This window comes from Limulus polyphemus, unplaced genomic scaffold, assembly GCF_000517525.1.
Source record: "Limulus polyphemus unplaced genomic scaffold, Limulus_polyphemus-2.1.2 Scaffold1403, whole genome shotgun sequence".
In the NCBI taxonomy this organism is placed as follows: Eukaryota; Metazoa; Arthropoda; class Merostomata; order Xiphosura; family Limulidae; genus Limulus; species Limulus polyphemus.
The window spans coordinates 84,682-107,770 of record NW_013667013.1 but is presented as its reverse complement, the minus strand read 5'-3'; the positions used below and the strand labels follow the sequence as shown (position 1 = coordinate 107,770).

The window sequence follows — 23,089 nt, the reverse complement described above, 5'->3', positions numbered from 1 at the left end:
GTCCTTAACACTCTCAGTTTCCAATCACATGGAGTGGTGGACAGAGAGCTATTCCACCTAAGTGATGAGAGAGAAGAGAGTGAAGCTGGTAACCTTCCCACCCTTAACCATGGATTGTTTTCCACATGTCAGCTGGGGAGCCGCTCCAGCCTATGTGGGAGCCTCCTCATAATTCCAGTTCAGAGATGACACTCCGCTACCTGGTGGTGTGTGTGTGTGGCCCTTCTTTTTTTGGTTATTTTCTTACTTTCCGAGATCATGGAAGAGGGTCCTTGACTCCTTGTACTTCTGAGTGTGGAGCGTCACGTCCAGGGGCCATTGGTTTAACTTTATTTGTTCCACATCCACCTCATACTTCCGGAAGCAGGAGTTTTTACCTTACTTCCCAGGTTGAGGAGATACAATTTCAGTTCTTATCCCAGGCTAGATGATCTCTGTTTCTTCAGGTTGAGTGAGGTGTGAATTAGCTCCATATTTCCAAGTTGAATTTTTTGCATTCTGAGCTTCTTCAGGTTTGGGGGGGGGGAGACTTGTCCAGTTGGATGTTGCTTGTCTTCCCTTTGTAAATCCTGGGCCCATAATTCCGAGTTCGGTTTGTTGCATTTTGTGCTTCTTCGGGTTGAAGTGAGGGTTTGTCCATTTAGGTGTTGCTTGCCTTCTCTTTGTAATTCCGATGGCTCAACATGCAGCATCCTGTAACTTTCATGTTGGGTTCCCTTCATATTATATTCCTGTTATACATTTATATCATATTGTGGTCCCTGTGCCCTAGCCACAACACCTTGGATCTAGCTTTGCATCCACAAAACCTTATAATTCCAACGACAAGACGTGGAACCTCGTCTGTGTGGTTGGGGCCTTGACAGATTTAATGATAATGAACAATGTTGACTCTGTAGCTGATTGACCTTTACCACCCATGTTTAGATTTCACTTTATCTGGGCAAAGAGAATACTTGTTCCAAAAGTAGTGCAGACCCCCACTAGTGTGTTTTATTATATCTCAATTTTGCATACCTGTTTTTCTACACAGATGCTTGCTGTGTGGATCTTTTTCTCACTGGCCTCTCCACTTGGTCAGTGTGAGATTCTAGCTAAAGTGTAAGCAGAGGAAAGTTTGTTTTGGAAGTTTATATTTTCCTATACCAAAAATGTATTTCTGATAATACTTATCTCTTCTCACACTATCCCGCCCTTCTTCCCCACAGTAGCTAGTGTTCGAGTCTGATAACCATCGGGATAAAGCTAAAGTGTGAGATGAGGTATTATTGGAAATACATTTTCAGTATAAGAAAAAGTGAACCTTGGAAATTCCCTGTAAATCACTTAAAATAATGTAACTGTTCCAGCTAAAAATACATTCAATATTATTGCTTATCTGTTTCTGCAATATTGTCAAAAACTTGATTTTACATTTATTAGTCAGCTTGTAATCCTTTATGCCAATAATTGGTGGTAAACTATTTGTTCACAAGTGAAGAAGTTCATAGTAATACCTGGTATATGTTTATTTCAAGTATATTATTTCTTGCATATAAAGGGTAATACATTTCTATTTATAATTAATTACCACTGTTTTTAATTTATGATTGAAAGCTAATTTACCAAGAGGAATACCTTTTCAGCAATTTTGAGCAAATTTGTCAGAATATGGACATTTTTGGTACTTGAAAGTTTTAACATTATCATTGATGGAAGAAAAGTAAATCTATGTTAATGGTTTTAGCTTTTTTGATAATTTTTTTAAAAGTAATTGATACATTTTTTGTCACACACACAAAAAAAGTGAACCAGACATGCCAGAAACTGTCATTTGAGAAAGACTTATGCTTTCCAGTGGTATATAGGTGAACACATACACTCACAAAAATTACATGAAACATTGAATCATTGCTTCTTCTATACTAGTTCATCTAAAATTCATGAAATTTTAGAGATTAATTATATATATAAATATTTAGGTAAAATATTTAGTTATTCATGACATGTTTTAATTCATAACCTGGAGGAATAGAGTGTAAAAAAACTTAATTGAAGATACTCTTGAATCAAAAATCAAAATAATTGGTTAGAATTGCTGTATGAAAAAGAGAAGTATGTGGTTAATGTTTCAGCCAAACAGCCTTCATTGCCTGTGGTGGTTTGTTATATTCTTGTACCAGTTCATTAATTCATTGAAATTATAAGAATTCATATTATATTGGACCATATAAAGGAGAAATTATATATGAACATCTTTATTAACTTTCTACTAGTTAATAAAATATGTGTAGAATTTTTTACACAAGGCATTGTTTGATGTGGGAACAAACCATAGATCATGTATCTTAATTTTTTAATATTTTGCACAAAATGTTTTTAAAGTGTACTTTTTTGTGCTTGCAGAATAAAAATAGAACTTTGTTTTTAAATTTTATTTAAAATGATTTTGAATAAGAGCATTTAGTTACTCTTTAGCCTAATGATATAACAGTTCATTTTGAAATACAAATTTATAAATCAGAAATGGAAAATTTATTTTTTTCTTTATAAAGGAAGCCAGAAAGTTCTGAATCTGAAAAGAAAGACATACCAACTCCTCATGAAAACATTCAAAAAGAATTTGTAAGTCATGTATTTCTGTCGTGATATAAAAGACTCTTTCGTTCAGATAGTATTAATTAATTTAGTTTTGTTAGTGAATGTTTTATTATTGTTTAGTTTTGTTATAATAAGAGTTAAAAGCAGATGATTGAAGGAAGTTTTATTAATAATTTTTTTGATGTTGAGAATATCGAATGTCATGTGCAATATATTGACATTGAGAAGATAGAAGGTGGACAGACGATTAAGTAATAAAGATATAAGTAGCTTGAGATGAGTGGAAAGCAGCAAACAGATAATAGCAAAAGAGAATAAAGTTGGTGTGAAGTTAACTGCCATAGAAGTGATAGGCCTAAGGATAGACATAGGACTAACGTTTAATATGTTAGAGTGAAACTAACTGTAGAAACGAAGATAAGAAAAATAATTTTATTCCGTCAATTCTTGGTTCTAAAATAATTGAATCAGCCTGAGTGCACTTTGACAAAAGGAGCAGAGGATCTTCAAAAGAAAGGAGACCAAACGATTACAGTAACTTGTGCCACAATTGTAAGTGAATCACAGAGAATACTAGAGCGATAGAAATAGAGAAGATAGTTCGGCTTATCAAATGAAATTCTAAAGTAATTGAATAGGCCTAAGTGAATATTTGACAAGAGGAGAGAACTACATATATAGTATTTTTGATATGTCCATAATATCTATAGTGTTGAAAAATTTATTGTACATACATTAACTTTTTCTGAATAATATATATTATTTTGAAAACAAGTGAAGTGCATTTATTCATTGTTGAATTTATCGCTAACAAGCCCAGACACCTACTGTAGTAGAATCCTAAGCCCAACAACAACATAGTATATATATATATTTATACTACTAAGAAATATAACTAAAAGCCTTTCTATTTGACAATTAGCAAAATGGAAAGTTATATCTAATACTTATATTTTAAAATCCTGAAAATTTGTATTTGTATTTTTAAATACTATCAGAGTTAGAATAATATATTCTTTAATTTACTAAGTTATCTTTATTTTTCAAAGTTAGGAAAATTTATCTTGTTTTTAACACAAGACCATGGCAAACATATTAAAGGAAGACTGGCCAAGACATTCTCTATATATAGATGCCATTGTTCTTGGAACGTATATGTAAAATGTAACTCAGTCACCAAATATATCGTATTTTGTAGTTATATCATTTAACATGGTTCACAAATGATCAACATGTTTAAAAATTTAATGCTGTCTTTAAAGTACTACAGATAAGAAAATTCTAAAAGAAAGAAAGAATGAAGAATAGGCATAGAATATACATTGTTCAAATATTTATAATATACACTATTAATTAGTGATTGCTTATTGGATATAGAATATGTATACAATATGAATATGTATACAATTTCAGTATCAGTTGAAAAGTGAATGTTAGCAGTATTTTTAGTTCTAATTTAGTTGAATAAACCAAAAAGTCCATACCAGAAATTAGAATATTTCATTTTCCCTATTTTTATACCATACTATTATCTCATTTTATGATGCATACTTTTGAATTAGTGACATATAAAGTTAATGTTGAAAACAGTGGATTAGCCTGTGGTACAGTAAGCAGCAACTGGTGAATTAAGGAGAAAAAAATAGTTACTTTTTTTAATATCTAGATGCTTGTTTTGAGAGAGAAATTTTATAAGAGATTTGATTGGTTCTCTTTTTTTTTGTAGATTGAAGTGAAAGAAACAAAATTCCAAGAGTTAAAGGACTTAACTTTGAAGTTGCAGTGTGAAAACAATGAACTAAGAGCAAGAATCACTGACATTAATGAAGAAAACCAAGAATTACATCAAGGCATGAAAGAAATCCTCCAGTCAATCAAAGAGCAAAATGGTAGGCGAAAATTGTAGCAGTCTTTATTGTTTGAATAAAAGTAATTATATACATTTAAATATGATTTCATTTTAAAATTCTGCTTCTAAATTTAAACTCTCTTATACAACAACAACAACAACAAAAAAAGACTTTTGATTGTTGTAAGTACTGGGTACATTTTACACTTTGCTTTGACCAAGTACAGAGACATTCTTCAAGGGTAGTATTTCTTGGAACATGTCTAATCTAGGAGAGTGGATTGTAAAAATATAGATGAAGCTTTTAATTGTCCTTTATTTAACCTGAAATGTGTAAATAAAATACCATAATAAAATGTTTAAAAACAAGTTTTAATGATTTAACACGTAGTTGGTCAGTAGAGAGTGCAGCCCGCCATTTCCAACATTTTCGTGTGTAAAGTTATAGTTATTTTAGTTTTGTAACAATAAATACACCTAAAAAGCAAAAACAGATATTAACTTTATATGGGCTTGGTCCTTTTGTCCAACCTTGTAACCACCACTTAACTATGAAACTATAGATATTTTAATTTTTACTGTAATAAGTACATCTTCACAAACTTTGGCAAACTGTTAAAATATATTACAGGTCTTTCGCACACAGAAAATCAGAGCTAATGTTTCATTTTTGTGATATATTACTTTCTATTTTTTTCATGCTTCTCTGTGAAGTGAAGCTAAAATGAGAGCTGCTACTATGAAAAGAAGAAGTGGTATACATCTGTGAATATCATTAAAAGTTACAAATCTAGTCTTATCAGCAACACTAATATGAAATTACTATTTCTTTAATGTAGAATGTTTAATTACTTTGCACCTGTACTGTTTTTTCATTGCTAAAATGTTTTTATACCAATGTGTACCACATATTATTGTGGAGAGTAAGATATTTTTCTTTTGGGAGTGTTGCATTAGAATAGAACTCAAAATATAGTACACTATATTAGAAAAGGAAGATGTTGTAATTATAGTTTTTGATTGTATACAGAATATGCATGTCCTATGGCTTGTTTTGTGTGAGGATGCAACATTACCCCAAATTAATTGTGAGACAAATACTTACATTATTTTTTTTATTGATTATTGAATTTAATTATAACTTTGATTGTGTGATTTTTTTTCAATCCAATAGAATATTTTGTTGAAGTTTTAAACAAGAAAAGCTTAAGGATGCATTTACAAAATATATTGAAAAAAGTATGTTGAAATTTATTGTCATATCGAGATATCTTTCAAAACATTCTATCATATGCAGATATCACATAGTCACTCCTATAGTATAGGGATCATTAATATAACAGTACATTTTAAAAATTTTCCTACAGTTCTATTTTTTAATTTAAATCAATATTTAGTTGGATTTTGTAACTTTTGTGGAAATTAAATGATGGTGATGATGAAATTTCATTTTCTTTTCTGTTTATTAATTGTTGTTTTGTCAGTATTTTTCATTTGTGCTTTAGTGTTAGGTTTTTATGTCCAGTTTCTGAAGACTAAGAAAACGAGTTTTTTATAAGTCTTTAGCATTGCATTTGCTGATCTTTCTTTCTTGTACTTTGACTGCTAAATACTTACCTAGTTTCTGCTAAAATATCTTGTGCTTTCTAACCTGATATGGTTGAACAGAATAAGCTTATTCCATTCCCTTGTAACTTGCAAAATTATATTAAAATAATCAAATAGTTGAATGTGTAACAATCACAATTGAATATCCACTGTGAAAATCAAAATAGCAGTACATAACTCTGCAAACTGTTTCATATTTTTTACAACATAGTCACAAGATATTTCCATATTCAACTTGTATTTTTTATTAACAGTTTTGCTGTAGTTAGTACCACTTTTAAAGAAAGTTTATCTTCATCACAGTACGCATTTTTTTTTTCATGTGATGTTAAAAATAATTTATATCTTACACAGTACACATGTCTCTTCAAATGATGTTAGAAAAACTTTGTCTCCAACAAGGTGCAAGTTTCTTCAAGTGATTTTATAGAACTTTATCTCAAACACAGTACACATTTCTTCAAGTGAGGTTAAAGAGAAATGTTATATCCAGTACATGTTATTTCAAATTATATCGAGCAACTTTGAACACAATACACATGCTTCTTCAAATGATGCTAAAGAAACTTTATCTCGAACATTATCTCAAACACATTACATATTTCTTCAAATGGTGCTAAAGAAACTTTATCTCCAACACTGTACATGTTTCTTATATGTTAAAGAAACTTTACCTCAAATATAGTACACGTTTCTCCAAATGATGCTAAAAAAACTTCATCTCCTACAGTGTACACATTTCTTTAGATGATGCTGTGGAAACAATCTCAACATTGTACATGTTTCTTCAAGTAATGTTGAAAAAACACTATTTTGAAAACAGTACACATGTACTTCCAAATGATGTTAGAGAAGCTTTGTTTCCAACATGGTGCAAGTTTCTTCAATTGTTTTAAAAGAACTTTATCTCAAACACAGTACACAGTTCTTCAAGTGATGTTAAAGAGAAACTTTATCCAACACATTATATGTTATTTCAAATTATATCAAGCAACTTTTGTATAATTAATAATTCTCTAAATAAATGTTTCATAATTTTATTTCTTTTTCTCTGGTGTTTACAAATCTGATTAAATTTGACTTTCATAAGTAGGTAGTACTGTAATTGACTATTTCTAGTTTATTAATTTTTCTTCTTCCTAGATAGTCATATAACCTTGGATAGATTAGTCATTATATAAAACAGTAATATAGTACTTTCCAAAACTCAAAATAATAAAGCAAGGACAATAAGAAGGTTAAGCCTTCCTGAAAAACAGAACCATTTTTTTCATATTTTTTGCCCTTTTATCAGTCTTATATATCTTAGTAATTTTGAATACTCATTTATTTTTTAATGTTAATGTGCATTTATTATTTTGTTTACTTCTCATGGAAAAACAACAATCTGAATTTTTTAGTTTAAACTGTTTCACCAATCTACAATTCCTTTTTCTAGACATCACAAATTGTAATATAATAGATTAAATGTTTGTTTGGTTTCAGTGGTTCTGGTTCAAGAGACTTTTCACAAAACAATCTTCATGGGTTTTTCATCCTGGAGAAACCAGAATTCTAGATTTTTCAGTTTAAATTTTTTCACCTATTTACAATTCCTTTCTCTAGTCAACACAAATTGTAATATAATGTTATAAATTAATTGTTTTTTTTTTTTGGTGGTTCTAGTTCCAGAGATTTTTCAAAAGTAGTTTCATGGTTAATATTGTGATCAGAAGTAACTTACCTGATTTGTAAAGACTGAAAAAAATCAATTAAAACAGAAAAAAAAAGCATTTAATACTATTTCCTTCGAAAAGTTGTAATTAAACTAAGCAAAATTACTGAAATGAATTAAAAGACAAAAAGTTGTCTGTTCATTGGTAAAATATCTTAATCTGATATTTATATGAAGATATATTGTTCACTCTAAACATTTATGTTTTATATTTCCTTTAGATAGAACAGATACTGTATTGCAAAGTCCTGCACTAGAGAGACTAATCAAGGTTAGTTTTTTTAAAAACATTAATCAACTTATCACATAATGTATAGTCCTAATAGACTACCTTTGTAGCATACTTTTAAGTCTATAATTGTAATAATTGTAGAAAGTAATAGTTATGCATTTTAAGAAGTAGATTCTTCTGTTAGGTAGTAAAAAATTTTATTCTTGCTTTTGCCTAGAAAAAAAAGGATCTGTATGTGTATCACTCCATTTGTTTAATTTATCTTCTTCTATCCTAGGGACTTATAGAAACTTCAGTTAATTGTATTTAATCCTGAAAGCAAATAGGTCTATATATATATAAAACGAGTCTGTATTTTAATGTTTGTACATGTATGTTGTACCTACAATTTTTTTTAGTAAATTATACTTAGAAATAGCAAATATGTTATATATAATTGTGTTTCCTTGAGTTCATAAAGTCTTTTGTTAATAACAGTTATAAATAATTTCTATAAATTATGAATAAATAATTTTACCAGTGATGTCGTTCATTCAGCTTTCAGCACATTTAAGAACAGAATATTTTAGACAGCAATAGACTCTGAACTCACATACCCTTAGCCAATTTTGTGCAACATCCCTGTTTGCAAAGTGAAGGTTTTAGCTATGAAATAGAATCTTTTGATCAAAAAAGCCATTTTGATGAAGCTGGATTTATCTCTTGAAATTGTAAGCAAGGATTTAAAGTTGATGAGGGTTTACAAGTTAGAAATCCACAAGCTTCCAGCCACACTTTAAAATAAATGTTTTCATGAGAAAGATGGCTAAAACAGTAGGAGTTGCAACAATTCCATTAGACCAAATGCCTGTAAAGTCCCCTGATGCATCTCCATTGGACTTTTGTATATGTTTGTTCTGCTTTAAACATGGTCATAGAAGCCAATGTTCACATATAGTGTAGATTCTGTGAAAAGGTGGTCAGAATGTATTCTGATATTGACCTTTCCATTCTTTGTAGCAGCTTGTTACAATGAAAATTTAGGTGTTGGACAACAATACATAATCATGGGTATTGATGATGGAGAAAATAGTTTCAAAGACATCATGGGACTTGAAACATTGTTTTTATAAAGTGCATTTAACACTCATTGTTTGTGTGTATATTGTGATAGTTTTTATCAGTACTTGCTCTTTTTGCTATTCTCTTAGTTAAGCCATGCTGGAGCTCAAGGATAAGTCTGAGGATTTATCACACTAAAAATTGGGTTTTGATACCCGTGGTGGGCACAGTACACATATCTTATAGTGTAGCTTTGTATCAACAAACTTTTTATTAAGCCTTTTGTAATGAGCATCTGCAATTTGCAGAGGGCCATATATAAATTTCACTTATGCAACAATACATACTGTAACTGTGAGATTTCTTAACATATCTTCACAAAAAACTGGTAAGATTTTGTTAAATATTATAAGTATTTTGTACACAAAGAATGGCATTATTTTAATTGTTTCTACTAAAAATATGTTATTTATCTATAGTAGTTACTTGCACTCAAACTGTGAATAGTTGATTTTCCTTTTAAATATAAAGATACTTTTCTTCATCTTATAGTGTTCATATTTCATTTGCATAGTCTCTCAAACTTCTTAAATGAATATCAAAAGTTTTATAAGGTAAATATATATATTTTATTTTTCAGTTTCTGTACCATATCACTAACTGTAGATACTATCATCAACATACAGTACAATGAAATGTTTAAAATTAATAAGTAGAGAAAATGTACATACCTTTTAATTTGCCATAGAATGTCTTAAAATATCTTATTTTGGTTATATTTGTAATTGAAAATAGCGTTGATAGCATTCAAGTTTTGAACAACTCGACTATCAAGATCTACATATCTACATGTGCCAATGTTTCCGTTTATCAATGTTATATTTTAAGATCTGTGCAAGAACTCAGCTAACAGATGTTTCCGCATATAAAAGCTATCTTCAAGTTTTGTACACCAAAAAAACTTTTCAAATAATGACAATTCCGATATGATATCTTACCTCCGCTCACAAAATAGCTTTTTTCAATTAGTAATACCCTCTATTGGCACAATTTTCAATGCTCTGAAAAGTTGTGCTGATATAGGGTATTACTAATCGAGAAAAGCTATTTTGTGAGAGGAGGTAAGATATGTATCGGAATTGTCATTATTTGGAACACATAACTGCCTGTGATATTGTTGGCTGCCTGGTTTTCAATAGCACTTGTAGTGTTTTCTTAGCTAAATATGTTATTGTTAGAGAGACTGTTAAATTGTATTTAGGTCATACTTTTATATCTTAGTTAATTATGTATTATTTATGTTTTAAAATGCATAATTGAAAGGTTTAAACATTTTTTAAATATACATCATACTTTGCATCAGTTCTCAAAAAGCTTAAGAACTTGTGCAATGGGAAGGTAATTTTGCCAAAGTCTTGTGCATCTCTACTGAAGATACTGTAATTATGCCCTGAAGGCATTGTTGACTTGTATGGAGATGAGTAATAAAAGGTAAGGCTCAGGAAAGATAATTAAAACAGTGTTGAAAATTTGCACTGATAGAGGGTAGTACTAATCAAGAAAAGCTATTTAGTGAGAGGAGGTCGGTATCTATCAAAAATATATTTTCAGTGTAGGAAAATGCTAACCTGCATGCCAATTTCAAAATAACCATTGTTGACTCATAGTGTAAAATTAACTCTTTCTAATGATTATTTATTTGTATATGTAGTAACTACATGTAAGTTATAAAGCTCAAGCAAAGTATAGAAAGTGGGCATTGCATCTGTCAGGGGTTGACAAAATTTATTACTTAATTCTACCCCTTTTCAACTAGAGGACTTTGAAATTTATGTGTCAGTAGGGCAAGTTAATGTGCTTACTTGCCTAGACATACATCTATAGGACTGGCATTACATGAGTCAAGACAGGAAGTGCAAAAGTTGAGATTTTTCATAGCTCAAGGGTCACATGACAACACAAAACTGAAGTTTAAGTATTTTTTTAAAGGTTTCTTTTGAAATGAAGGAATTAAAACTTAGATAACAAAAACCTTGAATCATAACATACATTATAATGTTAATTTCATTCACATACATTGATAGTAAAGTTGTTCAATTAAAGTTTAAATGTAACTCGGTAACTTGTACAGAAAAGTGTTTAAAGAGGTACCTGTTGAAAAAGGGTTAACCCTTTTGCTACAGGCATCTTTTTTCTGTGCGTATCATGAGGTTTTTAATGAGTTACATTGTATATATAATTACTCTCTTATCATGGTATATGAACACATTTGGAATAAAAGCATAGTTAATAATCTAAATTTTTTAATAATATATAAGTTCTAAGTTAAAAGTGTGCATCTCATTATCTTCTTTACAGAGTTACATTCAAACTTTGATTAAACTATATTTTCATTGTATGTTACTGAACTTGTCATAAAAATATTTAATAAATCAAATTTTAATATTATGCAAAATTGAATTTCTTAATTTAAAAAGGATATATTTAAATAAGTTGTCACTCTTCACTTCTGTATATCACCTGACATTTGCTTGCTTCAGGTTGTATTCTTTGTGTTTTATTATTTCGTAATCTAAATTGAATTTTTGAGATGAATATAAATTCAGTAAAGTATTAACAGTAACTCTACCATAAATTAGGGTTAACATTATTGAGACCTTGATAGCAAAAAAGTGCAAACCTGCACATAAATACTAAATTTCTAGTTTTGTTTGTGTATAATGTTTTTTTCATTTTTGTAAAAGTAACTAAATTGTAGATATTAGAAACTTATTATGTTAGGTAAGAAACTTGAATGAAAATTTTCTCATCAAGCTACATGTGGGTTACCTAATTCAATACTTTGCTTTACCGTAACTTGAGTTACTTGCTTACTTGGTGTTTATAACTTTGTTATGGATACTTAGTAGTTAGATATGGTTCAAAGTGCAATAAAACAATAAAATTAAATAAAAACAGATGTAAACTGTTATGAGCTTTAAACTATTTAGGATAAATGATTATAATTTTCTGTTACAATCTACAGTCATTCTATAATGAAAAAAAAAGAGTAATATAGATTTATTATTATTTTTTAATGATGTTTACAAGGTTGGTAAAATGAACCGAGTCTTTATAGTGTTAAGGTAGAGAAAATAACAGAATTAATATAAAGTTTTATGAAAACAAAATTTTGGTATTATTTAGGAGGTTCTAGAGGTTATGCAAATAAAATTTCAAACTTTAAGGTGAAAAAAAGTATTGTTAATCTTAACATGAAAATTATTTTGCTCTCAGACTAGCCAGATTCTGACATCAAACCATGACTCCATAAATGCCCCCCAGAGATAAGTCTGAGAGCTCATACCATTAAAAACTGGGTTTTGATACTTGTGATGGGCAGAGCACAAATAGTTCATAGCTTTATGTTTAACAACAAAAAGACAAAGACTTCGTAAATTCATAGACAAATCTTTAGTAAAATATTTTATGCACAAAAGGCTCATAAATTTAATATACCATTCTTTTTTATAATAATTAGAATGAATTGCTAGCCGTTACCATTATTTTCAATCATAATGGATAAATTAAGTTGTGCAGCCCTGCTATTTGTTCAATATGTTTGTTTTTACCACTTGAAATGTAACATTCAGGATTGTTTTAATTCATATCCTGTTTTTGTTTCTTCATGTTTTATGCTTTGCAACCATTTGAATGAAACATAATGCTAATTCAACATTATCTTTGCAAAAACTTATTGTGAATTATATGACCATAGAAGTTTGGCAAATTTTGGTTACTAAGTATTTTTGCATAGGCTATTGAAACTAAGGAATTAAGTGGAAGTTATAATGCTACCTGGAGGCTAAAGACAGAAGTAAATCACTTAAAAGGTCGTAATGATGCACTTCAAACTGAATTAAGAAATGCCAGACGTGATTTTTCAGAGATATTAACTAACATGAGAGAAAGTAAAGAAAATGTAAGTATAGTTATATGTAAAAGCTTGATATTGATCTTTTTTCTTGAGTTAATATTATTATTTTTTGCTTTTAAACAAGTAGAATGACTTTAATAGAACAAATTATCTTTATTTTAAATTTCTGAACCATTTTTAATTTTGTGAAATCTAACAACTTTTTCTGTGCCAGGACAGAGCAAGTACCATTGTATTATTCCACAATTATCTGTTTTTAAAAATGTTTTAGGTTTGTGAAAATAGTTTATGATAATTTGTGAAGTGGATTAGTTTCCAAATCTTTGGAGGATGAATGGATTTTCAGCATTGTATATATTTATAGGGGCTGATATCATTGTAAAATTTAATTAGGTGATTAAATTTTTAGACCATGTATCATTCATGTATCTGGCTGCTGTAACAAAAAAAAGTATTTTATTCAGGATTAAAATATTTCCTGACTTGTTCCTTTAAACCTTTAATATTACTCACCACTTTAAGTAACATAAAGAAACAGTATGTACCACAGATTCTTTCAAAATACCACCAGTGAAGTAATGAAACAAACAAAATAGATTAAAATTAAATAAATTAATGAATCGATGAACTTGGTTGCTAGTGAAATGTTTTTGCAGTTGTAGTTACAGATCATATTGAAATGGGTTTTTAGCTCCTTAACTTTTTGTTCTTGGTCATTAAAGTGGAAATTGTTTATCTAAAACATAAAATAAAAACTCAAATAGTTTCAGAAACTATTTTATAATAATTATTTATTCTTATATTTTTCTAAACTTCTTACTATTTACAAAAGCTATTATTATGTAAAACATATTTTACTTTCATAATGAACTTACATCCTCAGTTATTTATGGAGTAAAGAAATTAATTTAACTTCTTTTTGTAGTAATTACCAAAAAATTCATGAATTTAGTTGCTTATGTAATTTGTGATTAAAGAATTGACCCCCTAGTGGTTCAGTGGTAAGTATGAGGGCTTGCACCACCAGAAAATGAGGTTTGAATACTTGTGGTGGGCACAGTACAGATAGCCTATTGTTTAACTTTGTGCTTAACAACAAATGAACAAACAATTAAACAACTGTATTACTTTTTTTGTATGTAAATTAGATGCAAAGATCACAAGGTCAACTTCTCTCAAGTTCAGCAGCACCACCTCAGCTGGAAACATTCCACATGATTTCAGAAGAGTTGCTGAACCCAGCTGTGAAAATTGACACTAGGTTGAGTACTCTGAACTCTCATCTCTTAAATGTTTTACACGTAAGTACTATATTTTTAATTAATGGGGTTTTGTTTCTGTATTTTTTGACATATTCAGGTTCTGAACTTCTCATCATTAGATGTGATTGTGGATTTGTATCTGTTTAAAGCAAAGGGCAAAATATCAAAAGTGCTTACCCATTAAGATTTTAAAATCATTGATTAGGATATAAATCACTTAAATTAATGATATTGTACTTGGGTTATGCAGTTAATTATAGAGCAATAATTATATTTAGATTGCAAAAATTATTATTATAATGTAAATCACTCTTGGTAGAACGCTGATAATAAACTAAGATTATTTCAGTCACAGTTTTACAGGATTTTAAAGCCAGGTAGATGATTTTTGACTAAATATCTGGACATAACTTACAGTTTCTTGTTGTATCTACATATTTCTTTAATGTTGGAACTATACCACAAAGTTGTTAATAAGTAGATTGATCATCATACATATACATGAGTTATTGTTGCACACACACACACAGATATAGATATATATATGCATTTATAAATACACACACAGTTAATACATGTTAAGAACAAAATATATATATTTTTTGCTATTGCCCTAAATTTAGTTTACAATAGAAAGAGCTTAAGAACTTGAGAATATGTTTCAGAGTTTATCAATATGGACACTTTCTCCACAGGCATATTTTTCTGCACATGTCATGAAATTTTAGTGAGTTATATTATAAACTTAATTAAACTACTTTCTTATCATGGTATACAAATAAATTTGGCATAAAAACATAGCTAATAGTATAGAAGTTTTAAGTTCTGAATTTTATATGGCAATACTTAAAAAAAAATCCTGAATTCCCCTAGTGTGAAATTTGTGACATTTTCTCTCTGGGCATCCCTCTCCTCTAATTCATTTACCACCCCTCCAAGTAGTTTGAAATTTAACATAAATTACTTATTATAATGTTGTCATTGCTCAAGCAAAGCATAATTTTTATAGCCTTCAATCTAATATGGTTACATAGTCATCAAATAGAAAATTAGACCCCTCTTGCCATGCCCACCTTTTAGATCCTCCCTTTCAGAAATTTCTAATAGTTCTCTCTGATGTTTAATAGTATATTATTTACAAACAATAGAGAGCCAAGGTTTTAATCTATTAAATGATGTATCATATTACTTTGTTTTCTGTACAGAGAATTCTCAATCATGCTTTCAGTTCAAACTTTATTCCCATGGGAAGCACATCGATGAGCTTAACTGAATTTTTAACGGCTCTTGTTGTATAGTTAGAAAACCAGAAAATTTGTAATAGTTATGGAATATTGTCTGATTTTTACATGTGATTATTCTGTGTTCTTTGGTGCATTATTTAATTAGATAAAAAAATTATTTTGTGCAGTAGTACCAATATTATAAAATTGTAGGGTTAACTGTCATTGACAGTCGAAGGCATGTGGTTTACAACTTATATGGTGCAAATATCAGTTAGACATAGTGAAAGGGCAATAAAACAATAATATTTAAGTATAAATAGATCTATACTATTATGAGTTTAAAGCGATTTAGGATAAACAAATAACAGATAAAATATAAAGTTTTACTTTAAAAAATGTTTAAAATTTATTTAGGAGGTTTTAGAGATTATGCAAATAAAATTTGAGATGAAGAATAGTAATTTTACTTTTGAAATAAAAATCACTTTTCACTCAGACTAGTAAAAAAAAGATGATATATATTCATGGACAAATCTTTAGTAAAAATACTTCCATGAGGTAAATTGAATTGACTGATTTCTTAACCATTTTGTACTTGTTATAGTTTCCATACAATAATTTTTAATACAGTATGTGAATCTTCACAGATTATGGCAGACCTTCGGTAAACATAAGTCTTTTGCACACAAAAAATCAGACTTTTTAATATGATATTATTAATCTGAAATTCATTATTAAAACTAATTCATACAGTTAGAGTAAAAATAATGACTATTTTACAATGTTGTAAATGCACGTGTATTATGTGCTTTTTCAGTTATCATGGATAACAAATGCAGTAAACATAAAATCTGTTTATTGTAAGACTAGCTGGAAACATATAAGTAATTAAGAGTAAAAGTAATTTTGTATTCAAGTACAAAATTTTATATAAAAATTGGTAGAGGCAAATACCTCTATTAACTGCAATAGTAAGGCTATTGTTATTATGTAGGTTGAGAAACCAGAAATTTAAAACATTGTTTATTTGCTCCTTCAGCAACTAAGTTTCAAGGCAAAAATTATCACTGCAGTTAAATTAGAAAACTCTGTTACTTGACACTACTATAGGGAAGATGTACATATTACAACAAAACTGAATGGATGATAGTTTATTACCACAAATGTGCATGGTCTTTAAATAGTTTCTTTAATTGAAATAAAGGTGTTTTGTTTGCATAACACAGTAATAAACTGTTTGCTAAATCAAATTAGTATCAGTAAATAATGTGATTGAGCAAACAGTTTTTAGTCAAAAGTATGAATTTGTTATTCCTGCAGTTAAACCAGATTCAAAGTATCGATGATTGAGAAATTTTTTGTGTGAAGTGAGAAAAGTTGAAATGGGTATGAAGAAAGTGTAAGAAGTAAACGAAGTCTGACTTCATGTGTGAGAAAAAAAAATGCTTTATTTGGGTGTTTTTAGTCTTATATTTACTTTCGGCATATCTTAGTACTATGTTTCATATGCATCATTTACTCAGCACTTTAGACAATTAAATACACTGATGGTAGCTATCTTGTAAAAAGTAAGAAACTCTTAATGTGTTGGATTGGTAAGTGTCAAGGTAGTGGTTTCAACATGCTCTATAAAAATATTTTCTCTTGTGGTTTAAAATTATATGGTTTGTTTAGACATTTGAAGTTTTTTAACCATTATGTTGTAGTTCATGCATAAGCTATAATAATTCTCTTTCTTAACTTAAAACATTTTTTGAAGGAGTTTAAGAAGGAACAGGAAAAAAATGAAAACATAGAAAAAGAACTTGAAAGATACTGTCGTGAATTAGCTGTTGTTCGAAGTCAACTGGGTCAGCTTTATGAAGAACATTTGAAATTGAAAAAGGAATACAATACTGAAGCTGAAAAATTTAAGAAGGATAAAGAAGATTTGCTGGAAGAAAGAGCTGTTGATAAGGTGAAGATTGAGGAATTCCAGGTGAGGTTAAGCTTTTGTTTCTGAATGAATGCTTTGATGACATTTAAAGTAGTTATTTATACATGTACATTATAAAAATGTAAAAATTAACATAATAGGTGAAATCATAGGAAATGTTGAAAATAATTTTGATGTTTTTCAAGGGTATTTTATTCTCATATTGAAACCTTAAGTTTATTTAAAAGAAAGCTAACACTCAATTGACAAGATTTTACTATGGAAGATCTTTTGTTCAATAGCTCATCACCTAATCAAAAGCTATAATACTTTTTTTATAATTCCAAATCACTTGAAATCTGTTGCTTGAAACATTATCTGTACTGAAAGCTTTTTCATTAGGTAAATTTATATTATTATTATTATCTTGGTATTCTGTAGTTATACTCACTGATAGTCTTTACAGTCACCACCTTTGAATCTGAGCAGTCTTTATTTTTAGAAATATTTCTATCTCTGAAGTCTTATGCTTGATTAAAAGAAAAATTGAAGTCCATTTTGAATCTGATAAAACTTTCTTCTGATCAATATTCCTGTCATTAAAACTTTAAACTTAATTAGAGGAAAATTAGAATAATATGTTTGTTGAATTTTGACCTCACTTTTCATGTCATCGTTTTTTTTCCCCTGACTAACTTTTTTATTTCTATGATATTTGTATGTGGATACCTTAAAATAGAAGAAAGTGGGTAAAAGTCTCAAAATTTAACTGAACAGTCTTTCTTGTAACCACAATCTCTATCTCAGAAAGTAGAAAGAGTAGTTAAAAGAAAGATGAAAGACACACCCTTTTCAAACGGTATAAACTTTCTTTTTTTGATAAATATTCTTATTTTTGAAAGCTTAAAATTTGAAGAAGGAAGGTTTTATTTTTATTCTACATATCAGCATTCTTCTATAATTACACTGGGGCCTCACTATAACATGGTTCACAGGGTCAGTATTGTGAGACTGCTTTATAACTAGCTCCTTTCAAAAGTGCCAAACCAGCTGTCAGAATAATGCAGAAATACATATAAATTGATTAAATTGGACTTTTAAGCAGATAAGCCATCTGATCTGGTGTAAACAGCCAGACTCCTAGTAACAAAATGAAGACATTCAATTCAAATAAATTTTATTTCTTCTGATAACAATAATATCATCATCATCATCATTGTCTTCAACTTGCTGGATGTCTTGAGGGTTTGGATCTGTTATACTGGCCATTATTTCATCATCTATCACAATGGATTCAATGCTTATGATCTAAACAATGCCAAGTCTGTAGTTGGAGCTAAATTAGATACTGTTGAAATCAATGCATGGCTGAATATTGACTACCAAGAAGCTACCAATTGTCCACAATTCGATTTTTGCTTTTGTGTAATTCTTCTTCAGTGAAACCTTCGATATCATCCTTGTTGTTGCTGTTGGCTTATGTCTCAAATGCAGTACTTAGGGCATGTTTCCAGCAGTTTTTGATGCAGTTGACTTTCACTTCTTGCCAGGCATAGCTGCATATGTGGATTCTATCTTTCACATTACATTTCTTTAGGCAAGTTGTCATTGTCATGTCATCCTTACTGTTCACCATTCTCTTGATCAGTTTTCTTCTGTAGTTACGTGTGAAGGTTGATATGATGCCTTATTCACCGGTATGAATTGATGTCATGTTTTTCAGTAAATAGATGCAGTTGATGTTCCAATTTTGTGTAAACAGATTCTCTGGGGGTGGGTGTGCAGGGCAGTTGTCAAGCAGCAAGATGGCCTTCTTGTTGTAGTCATTTGCACTCAAACTCTTAATAGTTCAAGTGCAAGGTGATTTTCGTTTTAAGTATAAAAATACTTTTCTTCATCTTATAGTTTCATATTTTATTTGCACAACATCTAGAATCTCCTATATGAATATCAAAAGTTTTTAAAACGTAAATGTTTATATTTCACTTTTTATTTTTTTCTACCATATCACTAACTGTAGATATTATCATCAACATACAGTGCAATGAAATGTTTAAAGTTAAGAAATAGAAAATTTACATACCTTTTAATTTTTTGTAGGAAATCTTAAAAGACCTTCTTTTGGTTATATTAATAATTTCTGGTCTTTTCCTTTTCACATATAGATATATTTTTTAATGTTTTATTTTTCTTTTCTATCCATTAACTTTTGTTTCTCATTTTGACACAAATCAATGGTGCCCTTGAGGAGTTGTTATAATATCTTCAGTAGAGATGCTCAAGTCTTTGGCAAAATTATCTTCCTCTAGTCCAAGAGGCCCGGCATGGCCAGGTGGTTAGGGCGCTCGACTCGCAATCTGCGGTTTGTGGGTTCGAATCCCCGTCACACCCAATCAATCCCTCCATTCGTTGGTAAAAGAGTAGCCCAAGCATTGGGTGGTGATGACTAGCTGCCTTCCCTCTAGTCTTACACTGCTTAATTAGGGATGGCTAGCGCAGATAGCCCTCATGTAGCTTTGTGCGAAAGTCCAAAAAACCAAACCAATCTAGTCCAAGATCTTTAGCCTGAAGAACTGATACAAAGTATAATGTATATTTAAAAAATGTTTAAATCTTTCAATTATGCATTTTAAAACATAAATAATACTTAATACCTGAATACAATTTAACTATCCCTCTAACTATAACATATTTAGCTAAGAATAAACTAAATGCTATCAGAGATTAAGCTGCCAGCAATAATACAGAAAGTTATATGTACCAGGTAATGAAAACTGCACTCCAATTTCAAAATAACTATTGTTGTCTTATAGTGTAAAATGAGCTCTTTCTAATGACTTCATACATGTATATGTAGCAACTACATGTATGTTATAAAGCTCAAGCAAAAATATCGAATGTGAGCATGGCACCTGTCAGGGGTTGACAAAACTTATTACTTGTTTCTACTCCATTCAACTAGAGGACTTCCCATTTCTTGATGGGTACACCTTTAAACACTTTTCTGCACAAGTTACTGTGTTACATTCAAAATTTAATTAAACAACTTTACTATCAATGTATGTGAATGAAATTAACATTATAATGTATGTTATGATTCAAAGTTTTCTGTTATCTAAGTTTTAATTCCTTTATTTCAAAAGAAACCTTTAAAAATACTTAAACTTCAGTTTTATGTTGTCACATGACACAAGAGATATGAAAAATCTCAACTTTCGCACTTCCTGTCTTGACTCACGTAATGCCAGTCCTATAGATGTATGTCTAGGCAAGTAAGTACATTAGTTTGCCCTGTTGACATGTAAATTTTTAAATCCAGATGTTTTGTAGGTATTGTTTCTTGTCTTCTCTGGTAACATTATGTATTACAGGGCTGTCTTGCTGCAGTTGTTGATTTGTTGGTTTTTTATCCTCCTTTGCCTATAATCTTCTTTAATTCAGGAGGAAATGATGTTGTAGCTGGATCATCTGGAGATTGTTGTTCTCTTCTTATAGTGACCTGTGAAATGCCATACCAGATCTTCAATCTTATTAACCATCTTTCCTGTTTTCAAACTGTACTGGGATGCTGGTATTTTCAGTGATTTGCTGGCAAAACCTTTTAACATGAACTTGAATAACAGGACCAGATATAGGTATACCTTTGGCTCTCTGCTGGGTGAACCACGTGTATCTGGCTTTGCCGAGACATGTTTACAGCATTTCAAGTTTTCTTTCTTGTTTGGCCACCTCCAACCATTTCAGGTGGTATGCTTCTCAACTTTTATGGAAAGATATTCTGAAAATATAAATTTCAATGAAAATTTTGGGAACCAAGATAGACCTGCATTATAGTAAAGCCTCACTGTATTCCCTAACTTCTGTCTGTCTGCTGCTTCCTGCTCATCTCATCTCACACTATTTATATTTATATTACCTAATCGTCTGTCCACCATCTATATTCTTGATGTCAGTGTATTGCACATGATGTTCATTATTCTCAACATCAACAAATTATTAACAAAACTTCCTACAATCATCTGCTTTTAACTCTTAATATAACAAAAACTATATAATAATAAAACATTCACTCACAAAACTAAATTAATCAATACTATCTGAATGAAACAGTATTTTATATCATGACAATTGGCCCTCGAAACGTGTCTAACTTATAATCCCACCACACAAGTTGTTAATCACTTGGCAAATGTGTATTTCACATTAGCCTATTGTACCTCATGAAAATGTTTTTATTATTTTCAGTTGATTTATCTGATTTAACCTAATTCCTTATTTTTACATTTTAGGTACTTTTATAGTAATAATAATAAATAAACAATGCACATGAAAAACTAGAAATATACTATTTACCTGGGTCTTCTTTGTTGCTGTCGACTGTCAAAGAAACTAAACCAGACATTTTTATCTAATAATACTATTACTCTAAATAATGTTTCATTGAATTAAATAATACACCTAGGAACACAAAATTAAACATGTAAAAAGCTGACAATTTCCTGTAACTATCATACTTTTTCTGGCTTTCAAACCATATAACAAGAGGAGTTAAAAATTGAGCTAAGCTCATCAATGTATTTCACTCTACACAAAACAATGCAATATAATGTTATTTGAAAGATTGTCTTTCTATTGGTTATAAATAATATAATATTAAACATCAGATAGAACTGTTTGCAATTTGTGGAAGAGAAGATGTGACTGGTGGGCGTGGCAAGTGGTCTTATTTTCTAGTATATGGCTCTGTAAACAAATAAATTTGAAAGCTATAAAACTTGTGCTTTGCTTAAGTTATAACTATATTATAATTAATAATTTACATTAATTTCATTACTTCTTGGAGGGGTGGTAAATAAATTAGACGAGAAGGAAGACCTAGAGAGAAATGGCACAATTCTCATACTAGAGGATATTGAGGATTTTTTTAAATATTTCCTTTTAAAACTAATAACTTAAAATTTATCTATATACTACTAAAACTCTGAGATTGTTTGTCTGTAATTAAATACAGCAAAAACGGTGCACAGTATGAGAATAGAAATATGAATGGAATATGAGAAATGAGAATAGAAACAGAATAAAACAAGTTTTGTTAAAATCGGGCCATGGGTTACCGAGTTAGTTGCCGTTTTTCGGGTCACTCTTCGAAAATTCCATTATTATAAAACTTCGTTTTCCACCTGATGAATCACTTTAAAATATCTTCTATATAACAACATATGCACAACAGAAATTAAATGATGAGATGAAAATGTGTTATAATGACACGTAGAAAGAACAACAATAAAATGGACCTACAATATTATTGACTATTTGCAAATAGTAACTATGGAGACGAGGTAATAAAATAAAAATCAAGTCGAGAACAACAACAAACTTTTATAAAGGAAAACCTCTCGCCAAGCATTGGCTATTATATTATTTCCCTGTCAATATTCCCATCTTCATTAAAAGGCATAAGATGACAAAAACAAGATCTTGAAGAATCTATCTACATACTACTAAAACTCTGAGATTGTTTGCTTGTCTGTAATTAAATACAGCAAAAACAGTGCACAATAGTGCCATATTTGTAAGAATACAGTACCCCTGAAATGAGAATAGAAATAAAATAAAACAAGTTTCGTTAAAATCGGTGCTAACTCGGTAACCCAAGTAATTTTACATCACACTACCGTTCATGCTCTGTATGAAACTTCTTACTTCACTTTTTTGAAAAATAAAATGGTCTTTCCTTTTACTCCCG

At 29.8% G+C, this 23,089-nt stretch overlaps 1 protein-coding gene across 1 annotated transcript in view; it reads left to right on the top strand.

Moving 5' to 3' along the window:
- The window catches only part of LOC106463424 (centrosomal protein of 290 kDa-like), a 149,136-nt gene that overhangs the window by 47,121 nt on the left and 78,926 nt on the right, over positions 1–23,089 (top strand). The window contains exons 15-20 of the mRNA XM_022390915.1: positions 2,535–2,604; positions 4,307–4,469; positions 7,973–8,022; positions 12,821–12,985; positions 14,089–14,241; positions 17,188–17,406. Of these exons, the coding sequence (XP_022246623.1) occupies positions 2,535–2,604; positions 4,307–4,469; positions 7,973–8,022; positions 12,821–12,985; positions 14,089–14,241; positions 17,188–17,406 (820 nt within the window). The remainder of the gene's footprint in view (positions 1–2,534; positions 2,605–4,306; positions 4,470–7,972; positions 8,023–12,820; positions 12,986–14,088; positions 14,242–17,187; positions 17,407–23,089) is intronic.